Source organism: Drosophila grimshawi, unplaced genomic scaffold (assembly GCF_018153295.1).
Source record: "Drosophila grimshawi isolate 15287-2541.00 unplaced genomic scaffold, ASM1815329v1 contig_1369, whole genome shotgun sequence".
NCBI classification, from domain to species: Eukaryota; Metazoa; Arthropoda; class Insecta; order Diptera; family Drosophilidae; genus Drosophila; species Drosophila grimshawi.
The window spans coordinates 3340692-3351959 of record NW_025062891.1 but is presented as its reverse complement, the minus strand read 5'-3'; the positions used below and the strand labels follow the sequence as shown (position 1 = coordinate 3351959).

The 11268-nt window shown below is 41.5% G+C and overlaps 1 protein-coding gene and 3 non-coding genes across 4 annotated transcripts in view; 3 read left to right on the top strand and 1 right to left on the bottom strand.

The window, feature by feature from the left end:
* Positions 1–438: 438 nt before the first annotated feature.
* On the top strand, positions 439–511 carry Trnaf-gaa. The gene has a single exon. It is a non-coding gene; the product is annotated as a tRNA-Phe (tRNA).
* A 78-nt stretch (positions 512–589) lies between these two features.
* Trnaf-gaa lies at positions 590–662 on the top strand. Its single transcript has one exon. It is a non-coding gene; the product is annotated as a tRNA-Phe (tRNA).
* Positions 663–857: 195 nt separating this feature from the next.
* Trnaf-gaa lies at positions 858–930 on the top strand. The gene has a single exon. It is a non-coding gene; the product is annotated as a tRNA-Phe (tRNA).
* A 274-nt stretch (positions 931–1204) lies between these two features.
* Positions 1205–11268, bottom strand: part of LOC6559797 (serine-rich adhesin for platelets) — a 45888-nt gene continuing 35824 nt past the window's right edge. Inside the window, exons 3-9 of the mRNA XM_032734183.2 lie at positions 9178–9459; positions 5181–6324; positions 2992–5120; positions 2614–2932; positions 2402–2532; positions 2178–2345; positions 1205–2034 (exon numbers count right to left, since the gene is read on the bottom strand). Coding sequence (XP_032590074.1) covers positions 1702–2034; positions 2178–2345; positions 2402–2532; positions 2614–2932; positions 2992–5120; positions 5181–6324; positions 9178–9459 — 4506 coding nt within the window. The 3' untranslated portion in view covers positions 1205–1701. The remainder of the gene's footprint in view (positions 2035–2177; positions 2346–2401; positions 2533–2613; positions 2933–2991; positions 5121–5180; positions 6325–9177; positions 9460–11268) is intronic.

The window sequence follows — 11268 nt, the reverse complement described above, 5'->3', positions numbered from 1 at the left end:
AACAATTAGTAGCTAAAATAAGAAACCCTCGAATTGTATTGATTTTATGAGATTGCGAAAACATTTAAAGTAAGCATTAGCGTGTAGCAGCCCAACAGACACAACACAAAACGAACGTTAACTTTTTAGCTTTAGAGAGCTCTAGGGTGTGAAATCCAATTGAATTTACGGCGCTTTTTACAGCAGCTGTAAGATATTTAGCAGATATCCTGCTTAATCGTCGCAAAGAATTAATAAAGAATGATGTAAACAATACTATATGCGTTTATTTACTTGATTTCAGGAAGAATTGTATATGAAGAACATCAAATGCATATATAGATAAAATATGTATATATGTACGTATAGTTCTTTTTAGTCAACCTAGCTGTCCATAGGAATATAAAGTTCTAAGGCGCCTGGGATAAAAATCAGATTTGAATCGTCAGATTTCCATGTGCCGAAATAGCTCAGTTGGGAGAGCGTTAGACTGAAGATCTAAAGGTCCCCGGTTCAATCCCGGGTTTCGGCAACGACTATCCTTTTGCATATTTTTGCCATAGCCATGTCTGTTTTTCCAATTAGTGCATTGGACACGTGGCGTGCATGTGCCGAAATAGCTCAGTTGGGAGAGCGTTAGACTGAAGATCTAAAGGTCCCCGGTTCAATCCCGGGTTTCGGCAAAACAATTTTTTTTATCTGAGATAAACTAATTTTTTAATAACGCAATTATATTGAATATTTTTAAATAAATTCGTCGCCAAGAAATTTCTCGTTAGTATCGGATAATTTATTTTTAGCAAAGACAAAAACCCTCATTGTGCTTCAAAAAACTGCCGCTGACATCGTATAGCTCTTTGGTGCCACGAGTTGCATGCGCCGAAATAGCTCAGTTGGGAGAGCGTTAGACTGAAGATCTAAAGGTCCCCGGTTCAATCCCGGGTTTCGGCAAGAAATAGCTTTTTGTCAAAATTATTTAATAATAAGTATACTTTTAGGCTTATCGAGATATGTAGACTTTTTGTTGTGATATTGTCACAAGAACCTATATTTTTAAAGCATATTCTTAGGTCAAGTCAAAGTAAAAAATAGCATTAGCTCATTAAGCATAAGAACCGTAACAGATAAGGCTCGAAAAATGGAATTTATTCCTAGTTAATAAACGAGATAAATTTCGTAAATACTTTTTAAGAAATTTGATTTTTGTTTTTATTATCATTGTCTAAATAAAGACATGTGTATATAGTAATATATTAAGCCGCCAGAAATTAAATTAATACAATACGTTTACTATATAATTACAAACTAGCATTAACTAAATGTGCATGACTATTTACTTTTTGGGAGTCCACATGCGCACTCCTTATTTCCATATACATATGTCAGTATGTAGAACAAGTATTTTTAATAGATTTAGTAGAGATATCAATTATATATATATAAAAGAGGCAGGTAGAATACTAGAAGAAAGCTCTGATAGCTACATAGAAGTCCTGTTGATTTTTATCTACGATTGTGTATGTATTTTATAAATAGTACGATACCTGCCTTATCCTTAATACATATATATATATATATAGATATATATGTTACTGAGCAGCATTATATTTTACTCATATGTATAAACTTTAAGCTATTCATTTACAACACCAGATAGGCCGTAAATATCTAAAGCTAGAACATGGTTAGTCGAGGATATTATTAGATTTGGGAGGGGACTAACTAAAAGTCCGGATCGTAATCGCGCGAATAACGCGTTCGACTCGCATGATTGTTATAGCTATACATCTGATGCGCATCGGCAAAGGCATCCGGATATTGATGGCCATAGCCCTGCTGATGGGCCGGATATTGTTGCTGCTGCTGCTGCTGCTGATGATGTTGATGCTGATGCTGATGATGAAGTTGGGGGCGCTTCAGCGAGTCACCCTTTTGGGAGTATGTCGGCTGCTGATCGTAGAAATAGTCGGCGTTGCTGCCATGTGGATGACGAGTGGATCTCCAGCTATCGTAGATATTGGAGCTATTGCTGCCATGCATTGAATTTGTGAAGCGCTGCGAGATTAGAGAGAGAGAATGCAATTATAATATATATATTACAGATTCTGGATCTGGAGAATCCCATTGGAAATATTTAATAGGGTTGCGGATCAAATTCTTAAACCGATCCCATCTAGAATATAAACAAATGAACGGACCTTTGGCTTAATTGGCTGTTTGGTATCGTTCCAGGGATCATCAATGTTGTAGAAGTCATCCACTCCATAGTTATCCGCACCACCCATGTGATTGACTTTCAGCTCGTTAAGCATATCGTTCGTCAGTGGAATTGGTGTCTTCTTGGCGCGCTTCTGACGATTCAGCAGCTGCAAGAAGGATCATTTTATGTGCTGCTCAAAAAGATAACCCAGCGAAAACTTACCACTGTAACGCCAAAGATAATGACAAAGACTAGCGATCCAACACCGATAACAATAACCACAATTGCCCATTGTGGAATGGGTAAATCATCCGAGGGGGACTCCACATTGGTATGTATATTTTTGGCAATGACTATATGGAGAGATTAAGAAGAAGAGGAGTGGAAATCATTTTAAAGAGGAGACGCACTTTCTGGACTGTATCCCTACTCACCACTGAACTCGGTGGCTACTGGATCTATTATAAATTTGCCCATTTGATAGCTGGCCTTGACTAGTTGCTCCTCCTGTGGACCTGAGATGCCGCTATCCGTTTCATTCTCCTGTGCATCCTTGTCGGGCAGCATGTGTGTTGCGGGCTTGGTTAGCGCATCGTGGAACAGCTGCTTAATCTCTAGGGTGTCCACATCCTCGGTGATGTTCGCCAGCTCCACGTAGTAATCAACTAAAACGCTACCTTCACTGAAGCTATCGATGCGCACCTTTTTGTACCACTTCTTTAGTTGGGCGGCATTCGAGTAGACATCATTGAGCTGGATAAAAGGAGAAAAGGGTTCAGTGAAAGGACTTGGATAAAAGAATTCGCTCTTACCTGAGCTTCTAGCTCGTGGGCCAGATTCTTCCACTCGAGCGTGTTGTGATCCAGCAGCTCCGGTTTCCAGGCCACTCCATCGATAATCTTGATAGTCGCCTCCAAGTCACAATCAGCGGTGCAATGTCCGGGCTTGGTGGGTCGTGGAGTAGTCGTGGTCGTCGTTGTTGTTGATGTTGTTGTTGTTGTGGTGCTGCTACTGGTGCCCGCTGCTGTCAGCAGATCCTCAAAGTTAATGGTTTGAGCGTTCAACTTTTCTATCGAAAGCGGTGTCGTCGGTGGTGTTGGCCAGCCCGTAAACTCGGTGGTTGCACGCATCGGCGGACCCTTCTTAATCACCACCGGTGGTTCCCCGCCAGACTGTGGACTATGCGAATCATGCGAATCTCCATCGTGCGATGGGTGTGGCGTCGTCAGTCTATGGACGCCGATACGCTTGTGGAAGCCTTTGGGAAAGACGACCTTTAGACCGGATCCACTGGTAGTGGTCTCCATTGCGGGTGCCTCGGTGCTGCTGGGACTTGGCTTAGGCTTGCTTGTCGTTGTCGATGTGGAGGCGGGATGCAAGAATGATTTGGACTTGTAGCCCGGTGGCAGCAGCGAGGCGAGCAACTCATCATCTTCAGTGGCCACGGTCAGCTTCGGCTTCTCGATGGTGCCATTTAGCTTGAAGCCGGGTGGCAGCAAACTGCTTATGTCATCCACCTTAAGTGGTATAATCTTTGGCACATCTTGTTTCTTTGCTGCCTTATAACCAGGTGGCAGAAACTTGCTCAAATCATCGAAGGGTACAGCAACTGCTGGGGATCTTTGCGTTGTAGTTGTTGTTTTTGCGGTGGCTGTTGGGGTTGAGGGACTGAATCCTGGTGGCAAAAACTTGGAAATATCGTCGACTATGCTGATAGCTGGCTTCGACGTCGAGGCGTTCAAATTGTAATCCTTGGGCAGCAGAGCTGCGAGGGTATCATCAAACTTAACGTCGCTGAACAGGCTGTCGAGCACATTGGAAGTCTTGGTCGTTGATGCTTTTGTTGTTGTCGTCCTGGGTGGCTTATAGCCTTTGGGCAAGAGACCGGCTAAGCCGACATCCTGCACGCTGATCACACCATTCTTAAAGGAGCGACTAATTGTTGAGTTGCGACCGGGCTTCTTATTGAGAGGTGACTCCGTTGTTGTTGTTGTTGTAGTTGTGGTGATCTTGCGATTCTTGTAGCTCGATTTGGGTTTGAAGCCCACTGGTAGTAGGCCGGCCAACTCATCCATTTCAGCTTCATCGAAGTGCTGCACCTTCAGCTTGCTGCCACTTCTCGTTGTGCTGGGCGAGGCGGTGGTGCGCGGCTGGAACTTGCGTATGTGTGGTGCAAATCTGCCACCAGTTGTTATCGTCGTTGCGGGTGTTGAGGCAGCATCCATTTGACTAATGATGGGATACTTGCCCGAGAGCACACCACTCGATAATTCCGACTGCACGCGGTCCAGCTTATCGATGATGCTCTCCGTGGAGACACCCTGCGCTGCCAATGATCTCTCTGTGGTGCTTGACGAGGACGAGGAAGAGTCCATTGTTGATGTTGGCGTTGTTGTGTTCGGCTCCTCACTGCTCTCGTTGAGATCGGCCTGCTTTTGCTGTTGCTTCGAGTGCACCTTGCGTTCCAGCTCGGACAGCGTTTGCTTCGTCTCCTCCTGTTCGATAGCTGGGAAGGACAAGAACCTGGCGCCATTGATGCTCCGACTGGTTTGTATTGATGCCACTACCACATAGCTTTCGGTCACATTGGGTACGCTAGCGCTATCATCTTCGGATGGCAGTGCCGTTGTGTTGACAACGTCATCGGCAACATCCGACTCTTCTCGTTCTTTGAGCAACAGTGGAGCTGGTTGGCTGTCCGTAAGGGTTGTGCCCAAGCTACTGGGTGTAACGGGTGACGGATATGCTGTGGAGCCATTGACAACGCTTTTCGTTGTCACCACAGAGATTATCTCACGTCCATCTTCGTGTTCCTTTTCATTGCTGTGCGTGGTCTCCACCTCAGTCTCGGCAGTGGCATTATTTTCCGCTTTGCTTTCCTCCTCGCCGCCTTCAGCTGCCTCACCTTCCTCCTCATCTTCGTATTCATATTCCTCTCCACCTAAATGGTCAAATAAGAGTATAAATAATTGCTTGCACTATTTTGAATAGATTTTCTCACCTTCTTCACCTTCACCTTCCTCGTCATCGTACTCGGACTCGTCCTCTTGCTTGACGGAGTCCTCCTTTTGAGTTTCCGGCACCGCTGGTTTGGCTTCTGTGTTGCTAGGAGTTGTGGTGCTAACAGGTTCAACAGCTGGCTGCTCAGTGGTGGTGATGGCATCCAGTTCCGTTTGCTCCTCCTCCGTCGAGTCTTTGTCTTTGGATATCGCTGTGGTCGCCTTCTCCTCCTCCTCAACGTATTCGTATTCGTGCCCGGTATTTGGTAGCGTGGTCTCCTCATTGAATTCATGTACCTCCGAGGAATCAGTTTGGCTCTCCTCGGTGCTGCTGGTACTGCTACTAGTGTTGGACTTGTCCAAGTCCTCATTGCTTGTCGTTTCCACTACCTGATCATCATCGGATGCATCTGGAATCGAAGTGTGCTCCTGACTGTTGTTGAGCTCCGTTTTGGTGACAGCAATCGGCGTAATTGTCTCCTCCTGCAACGGCAATTTCTCCAAACTCGATGACTCCTCATGTTCTCCACTGTGAGTCTGCTCCTGCTCTTGCTCATGCTCCTGTTGCTGTTGGTGGTCTGGCTCTTGTTCTTGCGACTCCTGCTCGTATTGCTCATCACTTTCCTTCAGATCCACACCCTCTGTGGTGCTGGTAGTGATGGATGTGGGACGTGGTAGCTTCAGCCTGGCACTGTTATAGTTGAAGGGACGCTTGCTAACAACACTCACTGGCTCATTGATCTCCCGACTAATGAACACAGGACGTCGTGGATTGGGCTTGCGTCCAAAGCTCGGACGCTCCGCTGGGGTATTCTGTGTGGTTGAGCTTGCGCTGTTGCTGCTTGTGGTGCTGGTGGTTTTCGCAGCACCACGATTACTGCCAAACCGATTATAACGCTTGCTGCTCACCTCTGCACTGCTGCCAGTTGTGGTCGATGTTGGGGTCGAGGACGAAGCGGCCGACGTTGAAGGGTGAAAGCGATTGCGTAAACGATACGGTGTCGCCGCCGATTGGGGCGGGGCATCGGCCTCTGCGGCTAACGCAGGCGGTGCTTGAGTGCGGGTACGATGCGCACTCGGTGAGAAGCCGCCCCCATTGCCGAAGGGTCGCAGTCCAGCGTTGCTCGAAGTCAATCGCTTGTCGTTCTGCATCAAAGAGAAGTAGATGTGGGAGAGATTAATAGAGACACAGAGAGAGATTGAGAGAGAGAGAGAGAGGGAGGACAATTAAACATTTAAATATAATAATATGAAATATACAAAATGATCAGAGGCACGTTGATTAGTAGTATTTATTATACCTTAAAAGGTATATTCCCTGTTGTCTTTCACAGAAAAAGAGAAGTAACTACAAGGGGAATACATATTGACTCTAACTGGCAACGCTGAAAATGGCTCTGAATACAAACTTGCCAGTGAGAACTGCTTATAAGGAAAACGAAGGCTTCGTCTTGTAAAGTGGAACTGCTTTTTAATCTCTTAGTTATCCACATAACGTCAGAAAGCTATACAAGACGAGGCCTACTTTCATACGAAGCAAGATTAAAATAAAGTCAATGATATCATCATGAAATTATCGAATTATGGTAAATTCAATTTGTTAATCATTTTCTGTATCAATTTCGAATAACAAATTTAAATTAAAGAGAGCTTTTCATAAGTCGAGTTTGAGTTTGATCTGTAAATGTAAATTGCGGCTCAATTGGGTTCGATTTGCAGATAAATCGACTTGAGCCAACTCGAATTGGGGCAGTTGAACTGTATTAATAGGCTGTAATCAGGGGGTTAACCATATATCTACTTAGCTACAGTTATTATGGTTGTGGCTATTGCCAACCGCCAACCGACGGTTGGCTCTGCTGCGCCCCATTCACAGCATTGGATTTTGTGGTCACATGTTATCGTCGTCATGGGAAACTGTTACAGTTTCAACATAGTAAGACCCCCCTACACACAATCCACACATACACACACACACACACATATATATATATATATATCTATATATATATTTACAAAATCGCAATCGCTGCGGTTCGCCTGTCAATTGTTTTGCGTGCGAAATCTTCTCAGCTGTGGCTCCTCTCCCTTATGCCACACCCCCCGCCCCTACACCTGCTTGACTGCCTCATATTCATTCACTAACTGAAGCGATTCTCAAATTTGTCTAAAGCGTTTTGTGCAAATTTCGAAGACAACCGTTCCATTTTGGCAGCTCTTTTTATTGTGTCTTGTGTTTATTTAATTTTTATGTGAAGGCAACTGCTCTGCGATTCCAACTCGAACGCTTGAATATATATATAATATATGTATATAAATATATATATATATACCGTTGGATTGCCGCTGACTCTGCCAGGTGATGTGCACAGGTTGCAAACGTGACGCAGAAGCAGCGTGCTCAGCTATTGAAAGCCGCAAGATTGAGTGTTGCATGCTGATATTTGGGTCATTGCAGATTGCTGTGAAGCCCCCACTTGCAACAGCAATCTGGGTCTTGTGTAGCTAAAGAAGGTGCCAAAGGTTGCAGCTTCTTGAGAGAGTAGTTTGCGATGCTGTTACAAAGATGTGACTGCTCTTTGTAAGTTGTTAGCCAAGGTAAATCATGCCTATTTGAAGTTTACTGGTAGTTAACTTTGTCTTCATAGATTATTTATATATTATATTATATATATTTATTATTTATTTAATGTGGACTAAAAACAGTCCTCGATTAAAAAGAATGGTTTTGAAAAATTTGTTTTGAGTATTAAGAAAAGCTAGGCTATCATTTTTATATTTTAGCTATTTTTTAGACTTAATAAATTATATTTTCTATTGAAATTTGTTATATAATTTAGCAACTCTTTTAAATTATCGAAATGAATTTATTATTGCTTGATCTTTGAAATGCTTGAGAAAACTTACTCAACCATTTACTAACTAATTTTGTGTTGTTTAAATTATATATGAAATATATCACTTTTAAAATTCTAAAATGAAATAGTGAATATCACCTTTATGACTGATTTTTAACAGATATATAGTAATAGTAGTAAGTGCCCACATGCTTAAATTGAACTTAATGTCAATGTGGGTCGTAAGTAGATTTATATGGCTAAGCCGTGATTTATTATGGGAACACTTTCGCTCAAATTAAGCAACAAATTGCGGCAATTAACTTCAAATAAAATTTGAAAACCAAATGATTTGGATGCCATGCGTTAGAGTGGGAGGCGAAACAGAGAGAGAGAAAGAAAGAGAGAGATTGAGAGGCGATGAGCAGCAAAACAATGTGAGATAAGTGCCCCCAAGAGAAAACCACTCTGCAACGTGTCGGACATTTCAATCAATATTATTTATATTTACGTTAAAGTAAATATTAGACAAACTAGACAAACAAATCCTAAAAATATATGTTAAATAAATTTGAAAGAAATTACATAATGCTGCAATAATTTTTAGGTTGTTAAAATATTGCCGCCATCAATTTAGATAGATAAACAAACTGCTCCAATTTGTCTGCGAACTCAATTTTATTTATGAATTGTGATCTGGTGAAAGGTAAAAATGATTTCATTTGATATACATTTATATATATATATATATATAAATATATATATTTTTTTTTTTTTCAGTTGTTTGTGGTTGTTTTTGGCTGAAAAGAAATATGTGGCTTGCAACTGGTTCTGGGATTGGGTTGAATTGGCTGCTGGTAAAACATTGGCCGTTACAATTTAGAGTCACGTAGGTGAGACACAGAGAGAGAGGGGGAGACTGGGAGAGTGAGAGGGGCTAAATCAGAGCATGGCCAATTGTTTTGTTAAATGTTATGCAATGCCAAAGAGCTTGGCTTGTTGTTATTTCTATTCCTTTGCTGTTGCTTTTACTTTTTGGGCGCCCCACCACTATCTGTATTTGTATCTGTTTGACTATTTGTATCTGTATCTGCAACTCTCCCGCTTGCCGGTGGCAGCTGATGAACGATATCACAATTGCCATCACATACTATTTCCGTACCTCATTGAAGTGCGCCAGAAACTGCGTCTGTTGGTGTGGCACATTGACGCGCTGCGTCTGTGGCTGGAAGCCGTTCAGGCTGTTCCCCAAGCTGTTGCTGCCACCGCTTCCACTGCCGCTGCCGTTGCGTATCGCCTTGGAGCGTGTAAATCCATTCGATGAAGTTGCGGACGCTGACTGGGATGTTGCGCCACCTCCTACTCCTCCTCCTACTCCGCCACTGACGGGCACACCAAAGGGGCGTGGCGAGATATCGTAATAGTCCGTCTGGCGATTCGGTTTCTGTGGGAAGCAAACAAAGAGAAAAGGCAAATAACCAAAATTAGCTTGTTGCTGTTATTAAAGCCAACTTAGTTAATTAGTTATGCATTTTGTTGAATGGCCAACAGCAAAAATCTATAATTTATTGACATTAAATTAATGATAAATTATGAGTTGAGCTTAAAAACAAAATGCAGGCTCGATTTTTCTGATAAAATAATCAACTTTGAATACATTTTCTTCAAAATACATTAAAAATATATTTCTGAAAATGTTCAAAATAAGTTTTCTACAACATGGGAAAATGCACTTTCTATTTTGTGTTTTGTGTAAAGCTATTTATTTTATTTAATACTGACTAATGTTACTCGACACAGACAAATATAAACATGAAAAAATAAATTAAAGTAAATTTTTAATTTTAAATTATTAAATTTAATAAAAATGCTGCAATCCTATTAAATAGTTAAGCAATATTTAATATAAAATATTGGGATAGACGGCTGGTTAGAGACACCAAGTCTCAAACAAGTCAAATGACTTTTGGGCCGCTATAATAAAAAGCAATTTAAGCAAGTGAAAATGAGAACGAATCCTCAAGGCATATCAATGCAGATTGAGTTTCTCACAGGACAGATTGGAAAAGCTGAAGTATTGAAGGAAAACGTGTTTCCAACTCTTACGACAAAAAACCCCAACTTCACAAGGGGTATGGTATTTCTGCTGGAATTCGAGTTGTTGAAACAACTTTAAATTAAAAAAATCGAGTAAAAATCTAAGAAATTTCCAAATACTATTTGTGAAGCAGAAACAAACTTAAAAGCTGACATAATCAGACTAACAGAATTTCATATTTGTGTCTTTTGAAGTGACGGAATAATCAAAAAGTCGAGCTCAACCGATATCAAGATAAGTTGACAACCCAATACTTAAGATCAGATGCATGTCCAAATAATGCAGTTGGTGGCAAGGTAAGGGTTACCAATGGCAGCACAGAGTACCGAGCACCTAGCACCTGGCCGAGTAGTGGAGGCACGTAAATACTCATTTGGAGGGGCCTTCACTCCACGTGTTGCATGCAATGCCAAAGCGCTTTAGGATTTTTGATTTTTGATTTTTGAGCTCTAGAAACTACACAACAATTGAATTGAAACCAAATCGAAATCGAAATCGAAAGCAACAAAAACAATAACAACAACAACTACAATGGAAATCTATCAAAAAGTGCTTGATTGAAGTATATCAAGGTCGTTATATAGTTATCGAAATTCGACTGGCCGCTAATTACAGAAATCGCTGTCAGTTGCCTATTGGCAGCAAGTACTTGTTATTATGCATTATTATTGTTATTGCTGTTAGGTATTTTTGTTTGTTTGTTTCTCTATATTTTGTTGCTTGTTTGGTTTATGGATTTTGTTTTTTTGAAAGTGCTTCTTGTTTGCTGCGCTGTAGTTTTGCTCTGTTAAACAAATTGCATACAAAACGCAAGTTTTGCTGCTAAAAGGCGAATTTTCCTTGCAGTTTTTTCTTTTTGTTGTTTCCGCTTCTCGGCGTCGTTATTTACGCATCAGAGAATACTGTACCAAAAAAAAAAAAAACTAAAAAATAATAAAACAATTCAATTAATTTGTTTCAAAGATTTTCTCCCAACAATTAGAGAGAAATGCATTCGGCTCAGTTACCCACAAGTCTTAGTCTGATTAACAGTCATTAATCACAACTAGCAGCAGCAACTACGAGCAAGCCAATGCCTTCAAGTGCATTAAAACTGAGTGAATTCCCAGCAATTTCACTGCGCTCTGACAAATCTGGTGGGAGTCCAATAACCCC